At 43.4% G+C, this 21,623-nt stretch overlaps 1 protein-coding gene across 6 annotated transcripts; it reads left to right on the top strand.

The window, feature by feature from the left end:
- Positions 1 to 757: 757 nt before the first annotated feature.
- LOC130196303 (kinesin-like protein KIF2A) lies at positions 758 to 21,050 on the top strand. Of its 6 annotated transcripts, XM_056418308.1 has the most exons (22): positions 758 to 927; positions 3,414 to 3,508; positions 6,999 to 7,121; positions 8,056 to 8,110; positions 8,964 to 9,089; positions 9,362 to 9,406; positions 11,162 to 11,262; positions 11,410 to 11,505; positions 12,650 to 12,704; positions 12,811 to 12,973; positions 13,154 to 13,244; positions 13,363 to 13,426; positions 13,557 to 13,648; positions 13,732 to 13,874; positions 14,668 to 14,872; positions 14,981 to 15,091; positions 15,177 to 15,244; positions 15,508 to 15,633; positions 18,036 to 18,183; positions 18,503 to 18,604; positions 19,925 to 20,060; positions 20,155 to 21,050. In XM_056418308.1, exons 1-22 carry the CDS (start codon positions 867 to 869, stop codon positions 20,238 to 20,240), a joined length of 2,292 nt encoding a protein of 763 aa, XP_056274283.1. In that variant the 5' UTR covers positions 758 to 866; the 3' UTR covers positions 20,241 to 21,050. The 6 variants fall into 6 exon arrangements, 5 of the variants coding, with proteins under 5 accessions (XP_056274283.1, XP_056274284.1, XP_056274285.1 ...); XR_008832222.1 differs by lacking the exon at positions 15,508 to 15,633 and having other exon boundaries at positions 18,020 to 18,183; positions 20,155 to 20,243; XM_056418309.1 differs by lacking the exon at positions 9,362 to 9,406.
- Positions 21,051 to 21,623: the final 573 nt, after the last annotated feature.

The following is a 21,623-nucleotide window of genomic DNA, read 5'->3' as shown; positions in this document are numbered from 1 at the left end:
CATACCAGGTTAATACACAGTCACTAAGGTCCAGTAAGCCTAGAACAGGCTGGTGAGGCACCTCGATATTTTTCAAAACAACTCTAGATTACCAGAGATTACATTGCGTTGGGGTTTAATATAGTGTGAATGAGATTAGATGTCTGACTGTCCGTTTTCAAAGGCTTAAATCTGAGCCAAATCACCAAAAGTGTACTGAACGAAAAGCAAAACATGGCAGTGTAGAGAAACAATAGAATCGTGACTCAGTAAAGTGACATGCATAAATTATTCGTAGCAATGTGTAATTATACTTTGTTTAAGCCACAGCAAAGTGGCACTGTCTTCCATCTCATAATTATGAATTTTTATCTCATAATTTCGAATTTATATCTCAGAATTTTGAATGTGTATATCATATTGCTAAATTTCTATTTGTTTCGTTTATTGACGGAAAAGAACAGATTTTGCCGGATTTTATTTTGAAAAATGCCGGACCGGAAACGATGTGCTATTCCTTCTAGTTTAACGCTACGAAACGCTAGCTCATTCCACCGCCTGCATCTTCCTGCGCGAGCAAAGACTGGCAAACATAATAAGCTGCATTCACCCGGCACATAATAAGTCTTCAATTTGTTAACTGTTTCATATTGCTAAATTTCCATTTGTTTAGTTTATTGTCGGAAAAGAACAGATTTTGCCAGATTTTATTTTGAAAAATTCTAGACCGGAAACGATGTGCTATTCCTTCTAGCTAACGCTACGAAACGCTAGCTCATTCTACCGCCTGCATCTTCCTGCGCGAGCAAAGACTGACAAACACAATACGCTGCATTCACCCGGCACATAATAAGTCTTCAATTTCTTAACTGTTTAAGTAATGTAGAATGGCGTCGTGTTTTGGGAAGATCGTCGTCGGTACTTATGTGGAGATAAAGCGCAGTGATGGTAAGTTTCGCCCGGTCTGATATTTCCCCGTCACGCTGTGCGAGTTGTCAGCGGCTCCGTGTTGCTGCGGTTGCGGTTGGAAACACAGCAACCGTAGTTTCTGCAGAGGGTTGCGTTCACGTTAGCTGCAGGAAAACACGAATGTTCGCTGTCAGGGCGGAGCAGTCGCGCAACATGGCCCTTTGAATGAGCCCTCATCTTCTGTGAGCGAGCTCCTCGGCGATTCAAGACATATGCGTGGTCGGCTCTTGATTCGTATCGCGAGACGACACCAAAATGCTTTGAATTGTGAATTAACGACGTTGAGACACCGACGATAGCGCCGCTGAATAACGTTCCGCGAGTCTGGAAATGTGATATGAGCTAAGCTAGCGCCAGTGCTAAACAAGCTAACGTGAGTTCAGTCGCCGGGCACCAGCGGTCGTTCGCTCATGTGGAGCTGCACGGCTCCCGGTGCCGGTGGTAACTACAGTCCAACCGCCATTAATTTAGATGGTTGACGAGTAAGTTCTCCTTCCCCTTTGGCTGAAGGCTTCTGCCTCATACGGGACGCGAACAGACGCGTGTGACGGCTCTGGGCTGACTCCCTAACGCGAGCACTGCAGGCTGCATCGGGAGGAAGATGTGGTCACAGGAGTCATTTCTGCTCCATCTTTTTTTCAAGGGTTAATAGGGGAGTCGACAGAGAAGAGAGGCTGCTTATTTGATCACTCTCCTCTATGTGAATGCAAGCTTTATTCTGCACGCCCCGTGTAATGGAAGAGCGTTGCTCCAGGGCCAGGAAGACACACATGACACACTATTCTGTCATTCCTGCTCACCCTTCCAGCATTAGGCTACACCCAGTTTTGCAGTAAACCTTCAAACAACTACTTCGATTGTGAACAATGCACTTGAATGAGAATACACCCTTCAAAGCGAGTGGCAAGGGTGTTTTTAACTGTCACATTGGTTGTTGTTGTTGCTGTCGTTGATGATGTCGTCCTCCTCTCCATCATCCCTGGTGAGATGTGAAATAATCACTGAGGCGTCCCATCTCCCTGCTGGTTGGTGTTGCCTCCAGAGCCGGGATTGCCCTCTCTCTGGGGGTCGGTGCCGGTTCAGATACGAGCCGGATTCAGGCCGCCACTCCATCTGTTCCAGCCAGCTCCCTCCATCCTGCCAGACGTTTATCATCAGGGTTCTTACGGTCATGGACTACTTGGAAAAGTCATGGAATTTTAAGATGGTCATTTCCAGGCCTGGAAAAGTCATGGAAAAAAACTTGAATCGTAAAAGTTTTGAAAAAGTCATGGAAATGTGTTATCACATGTTCATTTACGCCGAGTTTGAAATAATTAATATGTTTTTTAAAGAAAGACGCTCAAAATATAAGCCGGCGTACGCTCTCAATATGCACAATTTTCTAAATGTATCATGTTTATACCGAGATTTCAGTTTGGTCATGGACATTTGGTTTAAATCATGGACAAGTCCTGGAAATCCATCGGTCAACATGTGTAAGAACCCTGATCATGCTAGCTTGTGTTTTTGTCCCTGTCAGCCCTGATGAGAGCAAGACCTCATGGAGAATATAATGTTATACTCCTATTCAAGATATAAAAGGAAAATGTGTGTGCCGTTTAATGTTGTATCTGGATTATCTGTAACGTAATTATGGTGTGAAACGGTGCATTTTAAAGCAGAGTACCAGAGGGAGACATGTCACCTACAAGCTGAGTGGTTATGAATTGTATTTCTCAATCCATGACATGGTGACACAGTTTCATCAACGAATCCCTTTGCAGGGTTCGTACGGTCATGGAAAACCTGGAAAAGTCATGGAAAAAACTTACATCATAAAAGTTTTGGATAAGTCAAGGACATTTGTTAAAATCACATGTTTATTTACGCCGAGTTTGAAATAATTAATATGTTTTTTAAAGAAAGATGCTCTCAATACACACAATTTTTCTAAATTGTTCATGTTTATACCGAGATTTCAGTTTGGTCATGGACATGTGGTTTAAAATCCTGGAAATCAATCGGTCAACATGTGTAAGGACCCTGCCTTTGGTGCGTGTGGAAAAAAGAGGGATCAAACATTTGTATTTATATTTAATTATTGTGGCAGCTGTCTCTAATTTGGCCTCGGCTGCTGGTGATTGGCAATCAGTCAGCAGCCGAGGCCGCCCTCATAAAAGCTCCCGGTTGAGGGTGGAGCAGGAGGAGTGAGCAGAGGCGCAGGTTTTGCGGTCTGCTGTGCGTTGTGTGCTGACAAATAAAATATGTCGTTCAACGAAACCTCGTGGTGCCTGGCTGATCCTTGGAGCTTTGGGGGGAAACCCACAGGTAGCGGCGTGAGACGTGCTACCATTATCATTCTTACATTTTCATGTGGTGTTTAACAGCAAATGCATGTTATTTATCGCTATACTTGTAAACAATACACATATTTCCACCGTGGTTGCTACTAAATGAGGATGTTGTGTTTCTACCTTTTGCAGGACGAATACACCAGGCGATGGTGACCTCGCTGAATGAGGACAACGAGAGTGTCACAGTGGAGTGGATAGAAAATGGGGACACAAAAGGGAAAGAGGTAAATGATCGTGCATTACCACGTGAGGCACCGGCATGTTCCTTTTATCCACAGCAATAAATAATGCATTCAAAAATGTTCAGGAGTTGTGGGGATTACGCAACAATCTTGAATGTCCTCCACTCCCCCAGAGCACGCCCTCATGACACTGATGTGCATGAAGGGATTGCTGCTGTCATCTGGACTGTGAAATGGATATCTGGTAAATCAGTATCTTCCATCATCTGAAGCTCTCTCTCGACTTTCTTCTTCGTCTTTTGTTACTTTTGCCCTATTTCTTTCTCTATTTATCATATTCCTGACATAAAGTTATTACAACTGCAATACAACATTACGGCTCCCATATTTTGAATGCATTACATGACATCACATGTCATTTAGCAGACGCTTTTATCCAAAGCTAAGTGCATCAACCTAGTGTACAAACTAAGAACAACAAGAATACAGAAAGTAACATTTCCTCAACATAGTCGAACTACAAAAGTACCATAATAAGAGCTATTTAAGTGCCACTGAAGTGCTAATCTGTGTTTTAATCCAGATATAGTCGGAAAAAATGTGTGTTTAGTTTCCGGTGGAAGATGTAGAGACTTCCTGCTGTCAGAATGAATGCACACATCACATTACCACATTGAGTGGGATTCTTTTGGTATTAAAGACCTAACTCATCTAGTCTTGAAAGGTGTTTGCTAGAAGTTCATAGTTTCATTCAGGCAGGGTCCGTCATCAGTTTGAATTCTTGTCGGTTAAAATTGATTTCAATAGTTCAGTTTCAATTCAGTTGACTAGTTGGTGGAAGGAATATTCCATGATCCAGATCTCGATGATCCATCAGATGTGATCTATGACGTCTCACAGGGTCCGAGGGATAGTATATGGTGACAACTGATCCCAGATACAGTCCGTTATACAACACCACTTGCAGCACTTATGCAAATAGTTATATTTGCCGATGAGCTCGTTGAATACTGTCGCTTTGCCACGCCTCTTGGCATCTTCATACCGAGGCACAAGCTTTGTATTCATGGGCAGAAGGCCCGCTTTTAGTTCTGTGGAAATACAAAGCGGCCGTATTTGACAAATGAGAACGCGTTGCGTTGCACACGGCTCCTCCCTCCTCGGGTGTTTGCAGAGCGGCCGTCTGTCTGCTCACAGCAGAGTCTCTGGAACACGGCCAGCGGGTGCCCTTTGGCTGTATTAATTACACATTTGTTTTCAAATAGTTTACCGTTACAGCTGTTTGTGATTGTGGTTTTTAAATTACGGATGCTACTTATTCCACATCAAAAGTACAAATTGTTTTTCTCTGTCAGTTTATTTTTTACTGCAAATCCCAAAAAATGATTCTATGTCACGTGGAAACAAAGTTCACAATTTAATTCAATTTATTTTGTACAGCCCAAAATCACAAGTTTACCTCGGAGGTTTTTACAATCTGTACACATCACACAAGAAAAACTCTAAGCCCCAATAAACAACTTTAACAGGGAGGGGAAAAAATGCATTATCGGTAGTAATAATAATAATAGGGTCAGTGGGTGTCATTGGGCCATTGCATGAGGCACGGCCACGGTCCGGCCGTAACCACGATGCATTGAAACCTGTGAGGCGACTGAATAAATGGCTATTATTCAGTTTGGGTTGCATCGCTCCTATCCACGCACTATTTTATTAATAATTTGAATGCATGTCACTCCCTATGTTCCCATAGGTTAGAAATGAATGTCACACATGAGCTGTTCTCCTGCAGTGAGTTTCAAGATCAAAACATGAGACGCTGCTCTGATGAATAAATGTGTGTGGTAAAGTCAAACACGGGGAACGGCACGCTCTCTGACGCAGCCATCTGTAGATTTACAAATGTATCACGTCAACCCGGTATAAGTCTAAGATGCCAAACATCCGTTAATTGGCATCATCTAATCTAGAGATGCTCCGATCAGCATTTCTGGGGCCGATCACCTAAATCCCGATCGGCCGATTGCCGATCACAGAGTGGCAGGGGAGCGGTAATCTTTCATCTATAATCTAACAGAGTTCGCTTTGTTTAAAAGGCTGCCGCTATCAACTAGTTAGTCTGTTTCATGTCAACAGTATATAGTATGGATTTTAGTTAATGTTGTGTTTTAATCATTCACTGGTTCATTATTATTATCGTTTACATCATTTAGTCATTTCGCTATTTCACCTTAAAGGCATCGCTTACAGTCGGCTGACTGAGGGACGAGAGCGCCGTCAGCTTTGGCTCGTTTATGTTCTCATCCTCCGCGTATTGAGTTGTGTGGCGTGTTCTGAGATGCCTCGTCATTAGAGATGCACCGATCAGGTTTTTGGTGCCGATCACCGATCACTGAAATCAGTATCTGCCGATCCGATAACACCGATCACGGTGTCGATTGACGCATTCTATTTATTGTGTAGCATTATTGCCTAGGACTATGAGGAAATACATATATAAAGCACCTCAAACATTATGGAAATTACAGATTTCTTGAAACATTTAGGACTTTTACTTTGAAAAATGTCCTAATTGATACATTAAAATTGATTGATTGCCAGTGTTGGGGATTTCAGATATGTCTGGAACACATCTACATTATTCATTTCCTGGAACTCTTGGGGAAATCTTTCTACAGGACTTTTTTTAACATACAAAAGTTTGACTTATTTTTTATAAACTCTTCCTTGGTACAGTAAAAATGTTTTAATGTTAGCATAATTTAAGCTAAATCTCAGAAACGATCTATAAAGATACAAAATCAGTTCATTGTTTACTTTTATATGTTTGTGTATGATTTGTCGACATCTTATTTTGATAAACGGATGTTGTTTCACGTGGTTCTTTCCGGTAACTTTGCAAAACCGGATGTTGTCACTTAAATCCTTCCGCTAACGTTATCGAAACCCTCGCGCGCTCCCGAATGTGTTTAGCGTGAGCATTTCTAGGGGCTCAGACATGTGAGAGTCGGCTGAGTCGACCCAGAGATTCAACACGGGGGACGGGGACGCCGCTCGGTGGTGAGGATCCCCTCTGACCTCTGACCTCTCACTCTGCGGCCCTCGCCGGGCGCATCGTCTCCGTTGCGCCGCGATTGAAACGTCTGATAGTTCTCGCAGATGTTACGTCATCTGATCGGCCGTTTTGAGAACGCCGATCAAAACCGATAATGGGAATATCGGCCGATATGGATCGGTGCCGATCAGATCGGTGCAGCCCTACTTGTCATGTTTGTAGTGTTAACATGGCTTCGCTGGCTTCCGCCCCGACGGCAAATTTGACTTCTTTGTCAGACGCTTTGAAAAAATTCCAGACGGAGGAAGTGATTTTGCCACTGCCAGCTCCGCTCGGCTGTTGAGGCCCGTTTGCAGGTGGAAAAAGTCGCGCGATTAATTTACGTCGCGTGATCGGCTTTTTTACCAATATCGGCCGATCAATCGGAGCATCGTTAATCTAATCTGTTGGTATCGATTCTTCTCTGTTCCTGGACAGATCGACTTGGAGAGTATATTTGCACTTAACCCAGATGTGGCTCCAGATGAGGAAATTGCCCCAAGTCCGGAGACTCCACCCCCACCTACACCCACATGTGTGAAGGTCAACAAAATTGCCAAGGTGAGTCCCTCGAAGCCCCCCTGTCACCGTAACACATCGGTGCAATAACATTTTGGATCGTTTCAACAAAAACAAAACTTCCATTTGTTCCTTTGGATTGTCGTCCTCCGTGTGAGGCAGCAGCGTGCTGACTCGTGGAGTTATGTGGCAGCAGTTTGCAGGACCTTAATATAGAAGCTGGGTCCTTCTAGGTAACCAACGAAGTGGTCCTACACTGTGGTGCACAGGAGATGAGGGCAGCTCCGTGATGGCATGTTGATCCTGGGATTGTTTTGGTATATATTGCAATTGTGATGAAACCTGCTGTACACTACAATATTCATCACAGGTTTTATTGTATAAAACATTTGTCGGGGAAAACTGTGAGACAATATAAAAGGAGGTGTTGTCACGCGAATATAACCCGTACAGAAATCACCCCCACAAAAAATATACAGTTACATCCGTGATTTGGACCCAAACGACCACTTGGTTGAACTGCTTAGAATTTGGTAATTAAAGGTAGCGGTCACAATCGTTATGACAATATCCCACAAATGTCTTAATACCTATTTGCACGTGTTAGTATTAACGGTGACCTCTAGTAATTTGTAATAATTAGGAAGGTCATCTGTGACCTTTTCTGCCCATTTCCTGGTCAATAGTTATGGAGGCGTAAACCGCAATGAGGTCTAAATCTAATTTAAGATGTGTGCATTGGCAGTGTTTTTACAAACATTCGTCATGCTCAAGGAGGCCTCTGCTCCACGCATCGGCTCCTCTGATTGGTCTATTGCAGGTGGGAAAGGTTGAAAACTGAATGGGGAAAAAGAAATTGTATTGTTTCATTTTTCAGGTCCAGGACAGCTAGATAATATGTAAAAGGGAAATTAGGAATCACTGAACTCTAAACTTCTCATCCTAGAGTATATTAAGCCTTCTCTTTTTCTTGCAGAATCGTCGGACGATAGCCCCGATTAAGAATGACACTCCGTCCAGGGATAATAGAGGTTTGTGTCATGCAAATGCTGGGAAGTTATCTTACTATTATTGAGCTTTTAATTTGAAAATGTACTTTGTAATCTATAAGAGAAACTGGGCTCTTGGCAGATGGAGGACATCAGGCTCCGGATGCGCGTGAATTAAGTTTAACAATATTTAACGGCAAGAAGTGTAAACAAACAGTGGAGGCTCAGGGTCGTGGGTTTCGTGGTGATGGGTTCAAGCTCTCAGCACCCGGGTCAAGACCAGAGAGAACGATGTTCCTCCAGTCCAGAGTCTTAGTCCCAGAATCAGCCAATCAGCTCCTCTCAGAGGTAGTTCATCCTCTAACACCTTCCTGTTGAATAAAAGTCTGCTATCAGAATGGAGAGGTCAAACGTCACGACCCCCGGGTCAAACGTCACTTCCGGTCAAGTCGCTAAAAAGTATTTTCACAATAAAAGTCCCGTCTGTTATTGTCACTTCACGGGCTTCAACCGGCTTTGGCAATTCTGAAATACTAACTAACATTCACTCTCATGAACATACATTACTTCTTGCCATTACATTTGCATAGAGTAAACAGTCCCCCTATGCTTCATAACACATTCATAATAATAATATTCTCCCTAATATTTCCTATGATAATATCTTTCTATATGTATTAATTTAAAGCTCAAGACTCCAGAATCAAAATAAACTATTACAACCTACTGATCAGTATTATTGCTTAGATTTCACCCGAGAACACAAGTTGCAAATTCTTGGTAAAAGTGGTTTTAATTTTTTTAAAGTGTAAAACAGTGAGTACATGTTTAAAGTGATGTGTCGGCAGCATGCGAGTCAAAATGTGTCTTAATCTTTGTGGTTGTGTGTTTTCAGTGATTCCAACCCGGGCCAGACCACCACAACCTCAGCAGCCAGAGCCCGCCCCCCCTCCCGCATCTCTGCAGCCGACGCAGCCGACGCAGCTCACTCAAGCGCAGACGCAACAGCAACTGCAGAACGGTAACACGATTACCACCGCAGTTTGCTTTTAATTAACCTAAAGCCTACGCTGTGACCTTCGTCCAAAAAGTCGTATCTTCAGAGAACCAGTTGTCATCGTTTGGCCTAAAGTTGAATTTATCTCTTTGGTTTTAAATGCTACATTTTCTTTTCTAAAAATGTTGAAAATGCCATTTGCTTTTTGACATTTCCAATGCGTTTGATCCAGTGACGGTCACATGACAGTCAAAATTATTCATGTTTTTTTTTTGTTGGCCACGTGTTTATCGCAGAATCCTCAATTCACCTGATATCCAGAAAGGAGTCGGGACAGCTTTGTATGTATCACCTGCATGTTTCGCCCGCCCTCGAAGCCTTACGGTGATTGTTCTAGACTTCCCAATAGAAACGGAGTCCTCTTGTCTGATGAGACGGTTTTACACCCAACATGTCTGCCAGATACTCTTCCGAGCTGTGGTGTGGTGGTGAAGTAGCACAAACGCAATCCTTCCAGCAGTCGGGCGCTCTGGGTATTAGTCGGGCATAAAAAAAAGGTCGCTGCTGGGTTGACTGCTCTGTCTTCTCCCTGCTGTCTGATTTCTGCTGACTCACACAAATGGACAAACTGTGGCACTGTGCGTTACTCCGCAAGGCTCAGACAACGTCAATAACCCGGTTCTCATCATCTGTTCCCTTTTTAACGGCTCGATGTCATTTGCTGAACTGAGAGGAGGAGGATGAACGTTTCCTCTCGCGTCTTGTGAGACCGCGTAACTCGCAGTTAGTGATGCTGCTGAATCTATTCTCCGCCGCCTTGACCTGGTGCTGAGCCAGCTCATCTTCTCCTCGATTAGAGCAGATTATTAATCCCACTGCTCTTACCGTCTGTTTTCAGGGACTGGAGCCAACGCCAGGTCATGAGTGTATTGCAGAGCTTTGGCCAGGCGTTACAGTGGGAAGCTTTGGCAGCGAGCTAGCGCTAATCAGATAACCCCGTTTAGAATGAACAGGGCAACAATCAGACGTCTTTGGTGATTTGTGATTCATTGATCTGGGGGTGTGGTGATGGGAGGTTTGTAATACGCTTCTGTTTTATCATTCTAATCATACTTGATTTCAAATTCACCTTCATTTGTTTAGACCAGGGGTCCCCAGACTGTTTCCTGTGAGGGCCACATCACTGTCCCCTTCTCTGATGGAGGCGGGGTTAGGGGTCAGTGTGTAACAGAAACAGTGTGACGATCTCAGGGTGCCTAAATGTAAACATGTATTGTTTTCCAGAAAGCCACATAACCAAATATTAAAAACCCTTTCTGGGATCTTCAGATAAAAGTCAGGAAATAAATAAAACTATTTATTTAAAATAAATAATAACCAAATACCCCTCTGAGTTCTTCACAGAAAAAAGTCAGGAAATAAATAACACTATTTATGAAGTAAATAATAACCAAATAAACCCTCTCTGGGTTCTTCACAAACAAGTCAGGAAATAAATAACACTATTTGTGAAATAAATAACTAATATCTAATTCCGTTCTACTTGACAGCGGCTAGTCTAGGATCTGCGTGGCCAGACTGAAAAATAAATCATAATGCGTCTCTGGTATTGTTCAGGGGGCGGGGCCAAATGTGGAGGCGGGCCTTGGTTTGGGGACCACGGGTTTAGAGGCTTTGCAGTATAAGACACATATCTTAATGTGAGTTACACGTTTTAGCAGTCTCTCAATCCAGTTGAGCTTTAGGATGCAGATAGAAGGAATACGTGAGAAGATGGTGAACATACTGTAAGGGCCTTTTGTTGGTGATGGAGAGAAAGGAGCTAGTGTTTATACCGGGCCGCTGTGTGCCAGCCACTGCACTGCAGTCTGGGCTTCAGCTCGATTACGGTTCTGCTGAGTTGGATTTCGCCCAACGTCTCTTCTGTTTGAAAGACTTCCATCCGAAAGGAAAGATTCACAGACGGACATGTGCTGTTCAAAGGAAGCGGAGAGGAAGCAGAAGAAACTTTTTGGAAGAGACTATCTCACAGAGCAGGATATTGGCGTATCCTGTGAAAGGCAGTGGAGTTACCGTTTCTCTCGTCTCTATGGCAGCGAGGAGGAAATCAAACTGCGTGAAGGAGGTGGAGAAACTGCAGGAGAAGAGAGAGAGGCGCCGGATTCAGCAACAGGAGCTCAGGGAGAAGAGAGCTCAGGTACATCGGCTTTATTCACCCGACTCCTTCCGAATATTTACAATATCTTCATCTTGATAGCCACTTCCGGTCTTTCATTGAGATGATACAGTGAAGTACAGACGAGTGACTAACCTGTTGGGGAATGCCCTTCTCGCCCTCCTTCAGGAGGTGGACACCACCATCCCCAACTATGAGATCATGTACATGATCCGGGATTTCCGAGCCAGTCTAGACTACCGGCCCCTGACCACATCCGATCTGGTGAGTGGATGTGACCTCTCTTTCTCTCCTGATTGTTAGATGTCATCAATCTCATAATTATACAGATTTTAATAACATGTCGGATATATATATATATATATACGGCTGTGCTTATTCTACGCGATTCTCCTGGAGAACCAGCGGCATCTTGAATCGTTGCTAAACCGGTAATTTTTTAAACGATACCGGTGCCTGAACCGATACTTTAAAAAAAGAAGAAGCCCAAAACGACGAGTGACAATGACGACATTAAAAACCTCTTCGGCCAGATTCCCTGTAAAAGCCGTTCTCGTGGAGCACTGAAAGAAAACGGATATCAGACTCTGTCGCGCTCTAGCTCAAACATGGTTATAATGCGTAATTTATTATTTGTTGGCCTATTTTATATAAATGCAAGACTTGCAATCAACGTCACGGTAATAATCTGAGTTCAGGCTCTTCATCATCGGCCTCCTCGTGTTCAGGGTGACGGCCTCCCCGTCGCGCCCAGCCTGACCCGATGATCCGCACGGGCTCAACAAACACGGCGCATGCCTCCGCTCTCAAAGTTAAATGTGATTGGCTATCGTAAACCTGCTGGGCGGAGTCACAAGAGAAGTTCAAAAGAATTGTGGTTTTTTTCAATTTCAATCGGTTCAGGCACCGAAATGTGCGTTGCGTATGTGTTCGGTCGGCGCCGGCTTTCGGTACCCAACCCTACCCATGATCCTCTAACGAGGTATTTTAGACGGAGACCCACAAACGTGGCGCTCCGTACCGTCGTCCCTCAAACAGGTTTCCTTGATGTCTTTTTGTCGCTCCGTGTTAGAAGTCATATTTTTACCCCTGCTGTTATGGCTGTAAAGAATTTTTCTGATCGTTAGTTTTTAAGAGAAGACGATTGAGTCAAATATTGAGATAATATTCATCATTGATGAGGAATTTAAAAAAAATCATCTTTAGAATAATCAATAAATTGATCGATAGATTAATCCTGTAATCTAAAAAAAAAATCAGCAGATATATATATAGTAAATAAATATAGTTAAAAAAATATAGCAAATATATAGCAAATAAATGTAGTAATTAATATAGTAAATAACAAGCATTAAACAAATACTCAGCAACAATATAATAACATGTTGGTCTGTGTTGCCCTGTCCAGATTGAAGAGCACAGAATATGTGTGTGTGTGAGGAAGCGTCCACTCAACAAGAGGGGTAAGGTCTGCTGACTCATCGCTCTTGTGACCATCGTTAAGTTATCAATCCATTTGAAATGCTTTCCTCCAGAGTATGAATGTGAATGGAAATGTTGCCTCTGCAGAGTTGGCCATGAAGGATCTGGATGTGATCACCGTCCCCAGTAAGGACGTGGTGATGGTTCACGAGCCGAAACAAAAGGTGGACCTGACCCGCTACCTGGAGAACCAGACCTTCCGCTTCGACTACACCTTCGATGACAGCACCACCAACGAGTTGGTTTACAGGTGTGTAATGACAAGTGAACCAACAGAACAAACTGTGTAGTGCGTTTGCTCTAAAGTTACACCCGACTAGTCGATGGGATTAGAAGAAGGTCCTTTTTGAAAAGCTGAATTAACATATTTCTTGTTTGTGTACAAAATGTTTTGCTGTTCTAATTTTCTTTTACACCTCTCCTCCCGCAGGTTCACCGCCAGACCTCTAGTGGAGACTATCTTTGAGAGGGGCATGGCCACCTGCTTTGCCTATGGGCAGACGGGCAGTGGAAAAACACATGTGAGTCACATGCAATGGGAAGAAAGGCCAAACCACATCACTAATCTGAAACCAAACTCATTGTTCTGATTGAGAGTTTCGCTCTATTGTATTACCCTAACATATTGTCATATTTTAGACTATGGGAGGGGATTTCTCTGGGAAGAACCAAGACTGCGCTAAAGGAGTTTATGCATTAGCTGGTAAGTCCGTGAGCTACGTTCTCTTTGCTAACTTATTGTCTACATTTGTTCAAATCAAATGCGTTATTAAAAGGGTTATTAATCTGTTACGGTTTTGGTTTGCTCTGATGAATTTTCTCCCTTCGTGCAGCTCGGGATGTATTTCTCATGTTGAAGAAACCCAACTACAAGAAGTTAGATCTACAAGTGTACGCGACCTTCTTTGAAATTTACAGCGGAAAGGCAAGTGATGTGTAGTCGTGCGTTTGTTGGTTTCTTCCCCATAACAAAGCATTTACCGCTGCTCACCACGTCCGTCTCGTCAGGTGTTTGACCTGCTGAACCGTAAAGCTAAGCTGAGGGTGCTGGAGGACGGGAAGCAGCAAGTCCAGGTCGTTGGGCTTCAGGAGAAGGACGTCAAATGCATGGAGGAGGTCTTGAAACTCATAGAAGTGGGAAACAGCTGCAGGTACAGCAACAGAAACGCTGTCGCTTGATTTAGAATGTTTGTTTTTATTCAGTGTATGTTATTATGATCGTAGCGTGGCACTTCTTTTAGTTATGCATGAAATCGATCACGTACACTACCGTTCAAAAGTTTGGGGTCACTTAGAAATGTCTTTATTTTTCAAAGAAAAGCACTGTTTTTTCAATAAAGATAACGTTAATCAAAAATACACTCTATACATTGTTAATGTGGTAAATGACTATTCTAGGTGGAAACGTCTGGTTTCTAATGAAATATCTCCAGAGGTGTATAGAGGCCCATTTCCATCAACGATCACTCCAGTGTTCTAATGGTACATTGTGTTTGCTCATCGCCTTAGAAGACTAATGTCTGATTAGAAAACCCTTGTGCAATTATGTTAGCACAGCTGAAAACAGTTATGCTGGTGATATAAGCTATACAACTGGCCTTCCTTTGAGCTTGAAGTTTGAAGAACAAAATTAATACTTCAAATATTAATCATTATTTCTAACCTTGTCAATGTCTTGACTATATGTTCTATGAAATGTTCAATTCATTTGATAAATAAAAGTGAGTTTTCATGGAAGACACGAAATTGTCTGGATGACCCCAAACTTGAACGGTCGTGTATTTTCCAAGTGTCTTGCACTAGAATTTGACTTAATATTCCGTGTTCATGGCAAATAACAGAAAGTCATGCACGTGTTTGACCTTCTCTCCCAGTTGCTCTTTTCTCGCTCTCATCTCCCTCGTTTGCACTTGGTTAGTTATTCTGTCTTCGTCTCATCACCAGAACATCGGGCCAGACATCGGCCAACGCCCACTCGTCTCGCAGCCACGCCGTTTTCCAGATAATTCTTCGGAGGAAGGGCAAAATGCACGGCAAGTTCTCCCTCATCGACCTCGCGGGCAACGAGAGGGGGGCGGACACATCGAGCGCCGACCGGCAGACTCGTCTGGAGGGAGCCGAGATCAACAAAAGCCTGCTCGCCCTCAAGGTGAGTGGACAACGGCGGCAGTGGCTCCGTATCGGACGGCTCAGCAGTTACTATTCACTGTGAAGTTGATTTATTTGACCGTACGGTGCGTCTCTGCTTTCCTTCCAGGAGTGTATCCGAGCTCTTGGCCTCAACAAGCCTCACACTCCATTCAGAGCCAGTAAACTGACTCAGGTCCTGAGAGACTCTTTCATCGGGGAGAACTCACGCACATGCATGGTCGGTTGATTGCGTTTAATATCCTGCGTCTGCGTCTGTACACTGTTCATCTTTCAGATGGTGTTAATCTTAGTTTTCTCTGCAGATTGCAACAATCTCTCCGGGTATGACTTCCTGTGAGAATACCCTCAACACACTACGCTACGCTAACAGGTGGGGATATGTTGGCCAACGGTGATTTGGACAATGCTTTAATTTAATGCTTTCATGTAGAATTTATACAATGTCTCTAGCTCTTGTATTTCCTCTATAATCCCGCGTTAGATTAACAACAGCTGTACCGATGGTGGTGTTGTTGTACATTTCTCTGCCAACTCTCAGTAGTTCTGACTCTTGTTTCCCCACCTCTTCTCCTGCTCTGTTTCCCTCTCCCCTCTTCTTCTGCTCCTCTGTGGGTGGCTGGTGCCGCTGTGTAGAGTGAAGGAGTTTGGGATTAGTCCGTCTGACATCCCCTTCTCCCAGTGCGGTCAGGGCAGTCGCTCCGATATCTCGCCCACCAATACCTTTGAGTACGATGACTTTGCTGCTACCTCTCCCAGCAGGTCAAGCCCTCCCCAACGCACAACACCACAAGCATACACACAACACACACACACAATGCATGCTCTCCCTCCAGGTGTTCATGATGCCCGTGATATCGTTTGAGCCGTTTTCATCATCTCCGCTGTGGTCGGACCCTTTCTGTTCGCCATCTGCATGACGTAACACTTTTCATCCTCTTCCCCTGCTTCTTCTTTTGTCTCTGGCAAAGCGTGTGCACATAACCTTTTGTTCCTTTCATCGACTCCTGAAGATCAAATACATCCGTCTGTCCATGTGGTGTCTTTGTATTTGTTCCGTGTGACAACGCCAACTGAAGGCTGGCTGGGATTACTCCCAGTGAATACATGGCCGGTCATCACGTGCCTCAATACGGACACTAAAACGGCCACAAAGCTTTTCAGTAATCAATCAAACTCTTATTACAGACTCACGGTCCAGATAGTGCAAAACATTAAAATATAATAAATACATACAAAACTACAAGTAGAACACACACATAGAACTCCACATGCTTTACACATAGACAGCTGTACCAGTGTCTCCACAGCTGGGACCGGTATCTGTAGTGTGAATTTTATATTTGATAACAACATGATCTCGTTTCCTGAGTCATCGACCCGGCAGATAAACTTGTGCATTACATTTATTAAAACCGCGTTGAATGTGTCGCCTCCTGCAGCCGCAGACATCTCAGTGGACTCGTCCGCCTCGTCTCCTCAACAATATCCTCACGCCGTCGTCGTCGGCCACTTGCACCCGGGATGAGTTTTGTCTTAGCAAATTCTCAATTCAATTCAATTCAGTTTATTTGTATAGCCCAATTTCACAAATTACAAATTTGTCTCGGAGTGCTTTACAATCTGTACACATAGACATCCCTGCCCCAAAACCTCACATCGGACCAGGAAAAACTCCCAAATAACCCTTCAGGGGAAAAAAAAGGGAAGAAACCTGCAGGAGAGCAACAGAGGAGGATCCCTCTCCAGGATGGACAGAACAATAGATGTCATGTGACCAGAAGGACAGATTTAGAGTTAAAATACATTCAATGAATATGACAGAGTGGATGAATAGTTCATAGTAGGCATATTCCACGATGGAGACCTCCACGATCCATCAGGCAGATGGCGGTGGGGAGGAGGAGTGGGCGGAGTCTCAACAGGACAGTGGCGGAGTCAGGAGCAGGAATTCCACGACCCAGACCTCGATGATCCATCAGCAGATAGGATCTATGCCGTCTCATAGGGTCCGATGACCCCATGAGACGTGAAGTCAAAAGGACTCCGGGGAGAAAGCAGAGTTAGTAAGGTGTGATTGAGAGATGAAAATTCATCCCTAAGAAGAGAAAAAAGAGGAGATAGGTACTCAGTGCATCCTAAAACGTCCCCCGGCAGCTATAAGCCTATAGCAGCATATCAAGGGGCTGGACCAGGTGAACCTGATTCAGCCCTAACTATAAGCTCTGTCAAAGAGGAAGGTCTTAAGTCTACTCTTAAACGAGGTGACTGTGTCTGCCTCCCGGACTGAAGGTGGAAGCTGGTTCCATAAAAGAGGAGCTTGATAACTAAAGGCTCTGGCTCCCATTCTACTTTTTAAGACTCTAGGAACTACAAGTAGTCCCGCATTTCGTGAGCGTAGCTCTCTAGTGGGGCAATATGGTACTACAAGCTCCTTAAGATATGATGGAGCATCACCAATCAAGGCTTTGTAGGTTAAGAGAAGAATTTTAAAAGTGATTCTTGATTTTACTGGGAGCCAGTGCAGAGCAGCTAGTGCAGGAGTGATGTGATCTCTTTTCTTAGTTTTAGTGAGAACACGAGCTGCAGCATTCTGGATCAACTGGAGGGACCTAAGAGATTTATTAGAGCAGCCTGATAATAAGGAGTTGCAGTAATCCAGTCTCGAAGTAACGAACGCGTGAACCAATTTTTCTGCATCTTTTTGAGACAAGATGTGCCTGATTTTTGAAATATTACGTAGATGAAAGAATGCAGTCTCATTTCTCCCATAGTCCTAATGAGTTCTGGCTGTTCCTGCAGGTCATGCACAGGAAGGTAATACCGCCCCGGGGCTGTGAGGCTTCATTGAACACGAGCTCTGACCATCCCGACTGTCATTTAAATTCCTACGGGCGGCATCGTATCGCACGAGCACAGCGGACGTGTCCTCCGTCTGTTAACCCGGCGAGCGTGCCCGTTGTGAGCCAATACTCCAATGAAAGCGTTCTATTTGGGTTTGCGGAGCCGATGCAGTCATCTTTCCCCGTGCATGATGTCACCGCTGTCACGATGCTCCCATCCCATCTGTAAACGCCTCCGATCCCACGGTTTGACATCATGCGGCGGCCGTGCACAGGGCTGTGAGGAACGATCCCAACCGGCTCAGTGTCTCTTCTGTGCAGGGTGAAGGAGCTGGCGGTGGACATCAACCCGGTGATGGAGGGCGGTCGACCCAACATCCACGCCGTCGCCCAGCTGGGTCATTTAGAGGGGAACTGGCTGAGCATCTCGCCACAAAGAGACGACCTCAAACTGCTCTGTCAGCAGAACGTGAGTCGACCTCGCGCTGCACGTAGCCTCACTAAACGATGTCAACATGCAGCATATTGCGCCGTTACTTTTTCCTTATTCGCCTTTTTCTCGGCAACCGTTCATCCGATCCACTTTGCACGTGGCGCTTGTTGCCAAGGACCCGAAGAAGGCGGCGAGCGTGAAGTTGTTTGGATTAATCAAGACGGGTTCTAAGTGAACTGGAAGGTCCACCGGGACGCAGATTATTCGTCTCCGAAAAAGACGTGTTCATTTTTATAACTGCTGAGATGTTAAATGTGCTCCTGCGTTCCTTCCCGCCCGGCCGTGTGATTCCCAGGAGGAGGAAGTGTCTCCGCAGCTCCTCACTTTCCACGAGGCGGTGTCTCAGCTGGTGGAGATGGAGGAGCAGGTCCTGGAGGACCACCGGGCGGTTTTCCAGGTCAGGATACTGAAGAAAACACACGACTCTGAATACTCCACATACGTGACGACTTCCTTTCAGGAGCTTTCACATTTCTATACACATTGATGAAGCCCAAAAATCCATTGGCATGAGTTTCTGTGATCATTTCAGCCATATTCACAAAGTCAAATGCGTCCCGCCAGTTTCAGAGTGAACAGAAACAATTTAACTATTTGATTAAATTGTTTAGCTCAACGTCCTTTATGGATCTAGCCTCTGTATGTAAAAGACGTCTCAATTTAAAGAATTTCAAGTTGCCGGAGGGCTCGCCTACAGATGATTTGATTTATTAAGTCACGGTGTAGTCGTACTCACGGGTGCAACTGTAGCTGCTGTGTGAAGGCGATGATGATTTATTGGGGTCAACCGGTTTCACCACAAGGGGATTAATCAGAAGAACCTGAGTTTGACTTTTATATTCTCTAACATCTCCGCAGTTATTGAGCGGCGACAACAAATCGATAATGACATTCATTGCCAACTATTCTAATAATCGATTTTTATCGATTAGTTGTTGCAGCCATTATATATGTATGTGTATACAGGACTGTCTCAGAAAATTAGAATATTGTGATAAAGTTCTTTATTTTCTGTAATGCAATTAAAAAAACAATGTCATGCATTCTGGATTCATTACAAATCAACTGAAATATTGCAAGCCTTTTATTCTTTTAATATTGCTGATTATGGCTTACAGCTTAAGAAAACTCTAAAATCCTATCTCAAAATGTTTTAATATTTCCTCAGACCAAGTAAAAAAAATTTATAACAGCTGAGTGTTTGTCAAGGCTCAGGAAACCCTTGCAGGTGTTTCGAGTTAATTAGACAATTCAAGTGATTTGTTTAATACCCTACTAGTATACTTTTTCATGATATTCTAATATTTAGAGATAGGATATTTGAGTTTTCTTAAGCTGTAAGCCATAATCAGCAATATTAAAAGAATAAAAGGCTTGCAATATTTCAGTTGATTTGTAATGAATCCAGAATGCATGACATTTTTGTTTTTTTAATTGCATTACAGAAAATAAAGAACTTCATCACAATATTCTAATTTTCTGAGACAGTCCTGTATATATATATGTAAAAAAATATACATATGTGGGTATATATATATATATATGTGTCTATGTATATATGTGTGTGTGTATATGTATATATATATATTACATTCTTAGAACACATTTTTTTTAATGTAGACATAGTTGTGATCGAGACCCATTCTTCTGTTCTTCCGACACGATTTCTTCAACCTTTTCATAAATTAAATATGTCGTCTGTGTCCTCTGTGAGCAGGAGTCCATCAGATGGCTAGAAGACGAGAAGGTGCTCCTGGAGATGACCGAGGAGGTGGACTATGACGTGGAGTTGTACGCCACTCAGCTGGAGCAGATCCTAGACCAGAAGATAGAAATCCTCACTGAGCTCCGAGGTACGACTGAAACACGCGTCCCTTTGACGACGAGACATCCTGCTCCAGAAAACACTAATCGCATTTTGGTTTTTTTACAACAATTTCCTTCTAGATAAAGTGAAGTCATTCCGCTCTACACTCCAGGAGGAGGAGCAAGCGAGCAAGCAGATCAACCCCAAGAGGACGCGTGCGCTTTAGGGGAAACGGCACTTACAGAAGCAAAACCCCTCGACGTCCGGCACACCTCGGCCGTCTCTGGCAGCTGTGGAATTGGAATGAAAGGACAGACTGACGTACCAACAGGCTCAAGGAATTTCGTTTATTTTGATCCCTCTCCTAACAAAACTGGCTGTTCATTCACGATGGTCTCGTTAGAAAACGTAGGAAGGACAATAGTTGTATTTCCTTCATGGAGAATGTATAGTCTCCCCTCTGTTATTAAATTATTTTCTTTTATACTTGTTTGTACTTTCTTTGAACAGAATATTTTTCACCTGGTTTCAGAAGAGATCTTCATTGAAAATGTTTTTACGGTTTAACTTACAAAACCTGTCTTAATTTCCGGTTGCCCTGGCTGACATGTCTGCATGTGCACTCTGACGGCGTCCGAACGCCACTGTCGTTTTTTATGCTTTTGGGTCGTCAGTTGGCATTGTAAAGTCATTATTATTATAAATGGTCTCTTCTCTCTTCCTTCCTTCAGAGCTTTTACCAGTTTGGAAGAAGCCTTTAACCACAACGTGCTTCTTCCTGTGTGTTTATTTCCTTATGTCCCAGAGTATTTTACATGTAGATTCGCTCTGTGGCAACTGATTTAAAAACTCGTACTTAACGTAAACAATGTTTTCCACCCCTGTTTAACACTGTTATAAAACTGAAACTAGAAAAAAAACTGCTATTAATACATGTATAGTAAAAACCATTGCTCTACCATCGGTTGTGTTTCAGTGTTTGCACCGGATGTAATGTAATGCTGGATGAAGAATAAAGGTACATGTTTCATTTAAATGGCTTTTGTGACTAAGTTATCCAAACATAAAAGGACTGAATTACTTTTATCAAAAAACATGTTTTAACCTGCGCGAGTCATGACAGAATGGTCCATGGCAAAATGATTGCGTTGGACAGCGTTGTAGTTACACGTTGTGGCCGCTGGGTGGCAGCAATTAACCGTCAAACGTTCCAAAAGTCAAAACTGAACCATAGCAAACAAACACTTCCGGTACGGACTATCAAAATAAAACTACCCAAATGCAGCTGCAGATTGTTGCCACAATGATACTTTAAAACGAAACTTCAATGATAGTTTCAAAACAAAATGTCTAAAGCCCAGGTTGCATAAAGTTACTATCGAAAGATGGTTAGTCACTCATCTGCCTGTCGTAGTTTTATTACGCCACAAACGGCCAGACGCCGATGCTCGCGGCGCTCACGCAATCGTGTCTGTAGGTGAAAAGTGAATAATGTATTTTTATGGACTTTTAATAATCTCCCTTTGGGTAAATGTATTACAAAAATGTTTTGACTTTTCACAATAAAATGGTTTAATAGTGATGTAACGGTGAATGCACTTTACACTAC

The sequence above is a fragment of the Pseudoliparis swirei genome, chromosome 7 (assembly GCF_029220125.1).
Source record: "Pseudoliparis swirei isolate HS2019 ecotype Mariana Trench chromosome 7, NWPU_hadal_v1, whole genome shotgun sequence".
Classification (NCBI taxonomy): domain Eukaryota; kingdom Metazoa; phylum Chordata; class Actinopteri; order Perciformes; family Liparidae; genus Pseudoliparis; species Pseudoliparis swirei.
Note: the sequence above shows the minus strand (reverse complement) of the source record. Positions and strands in the feature narration are given on the sequence as shown.

What these genes read in the sequence shown, in the direction of transcription:
- LOC130196303 (XM_056418308.1), top strand. Translation starts at nt 867, where the DNA reads ATGGCGTCGTGTTTTGGGAAGATCGTCGTCGGTACTTATGTGGAGATA. An exon ending in GGGACACAAAAGGGAAAGAG is followed by an intron (nt 3,509 to 6,998) that starts GTAAATGATCGT and finishes GTTCCTGGACAG; the next exon opens with ATCGACTTGGAGAGTATATT. An exon ending in TCCGTCCAGGGATAATAGAG is followed by an intron (nt 8,111 to 8,963) that starts GTTTGTGTCATG and finishes GTGTGTTTTCAG; the next exon opens with TGATTCCAACCCGGGCCAGA.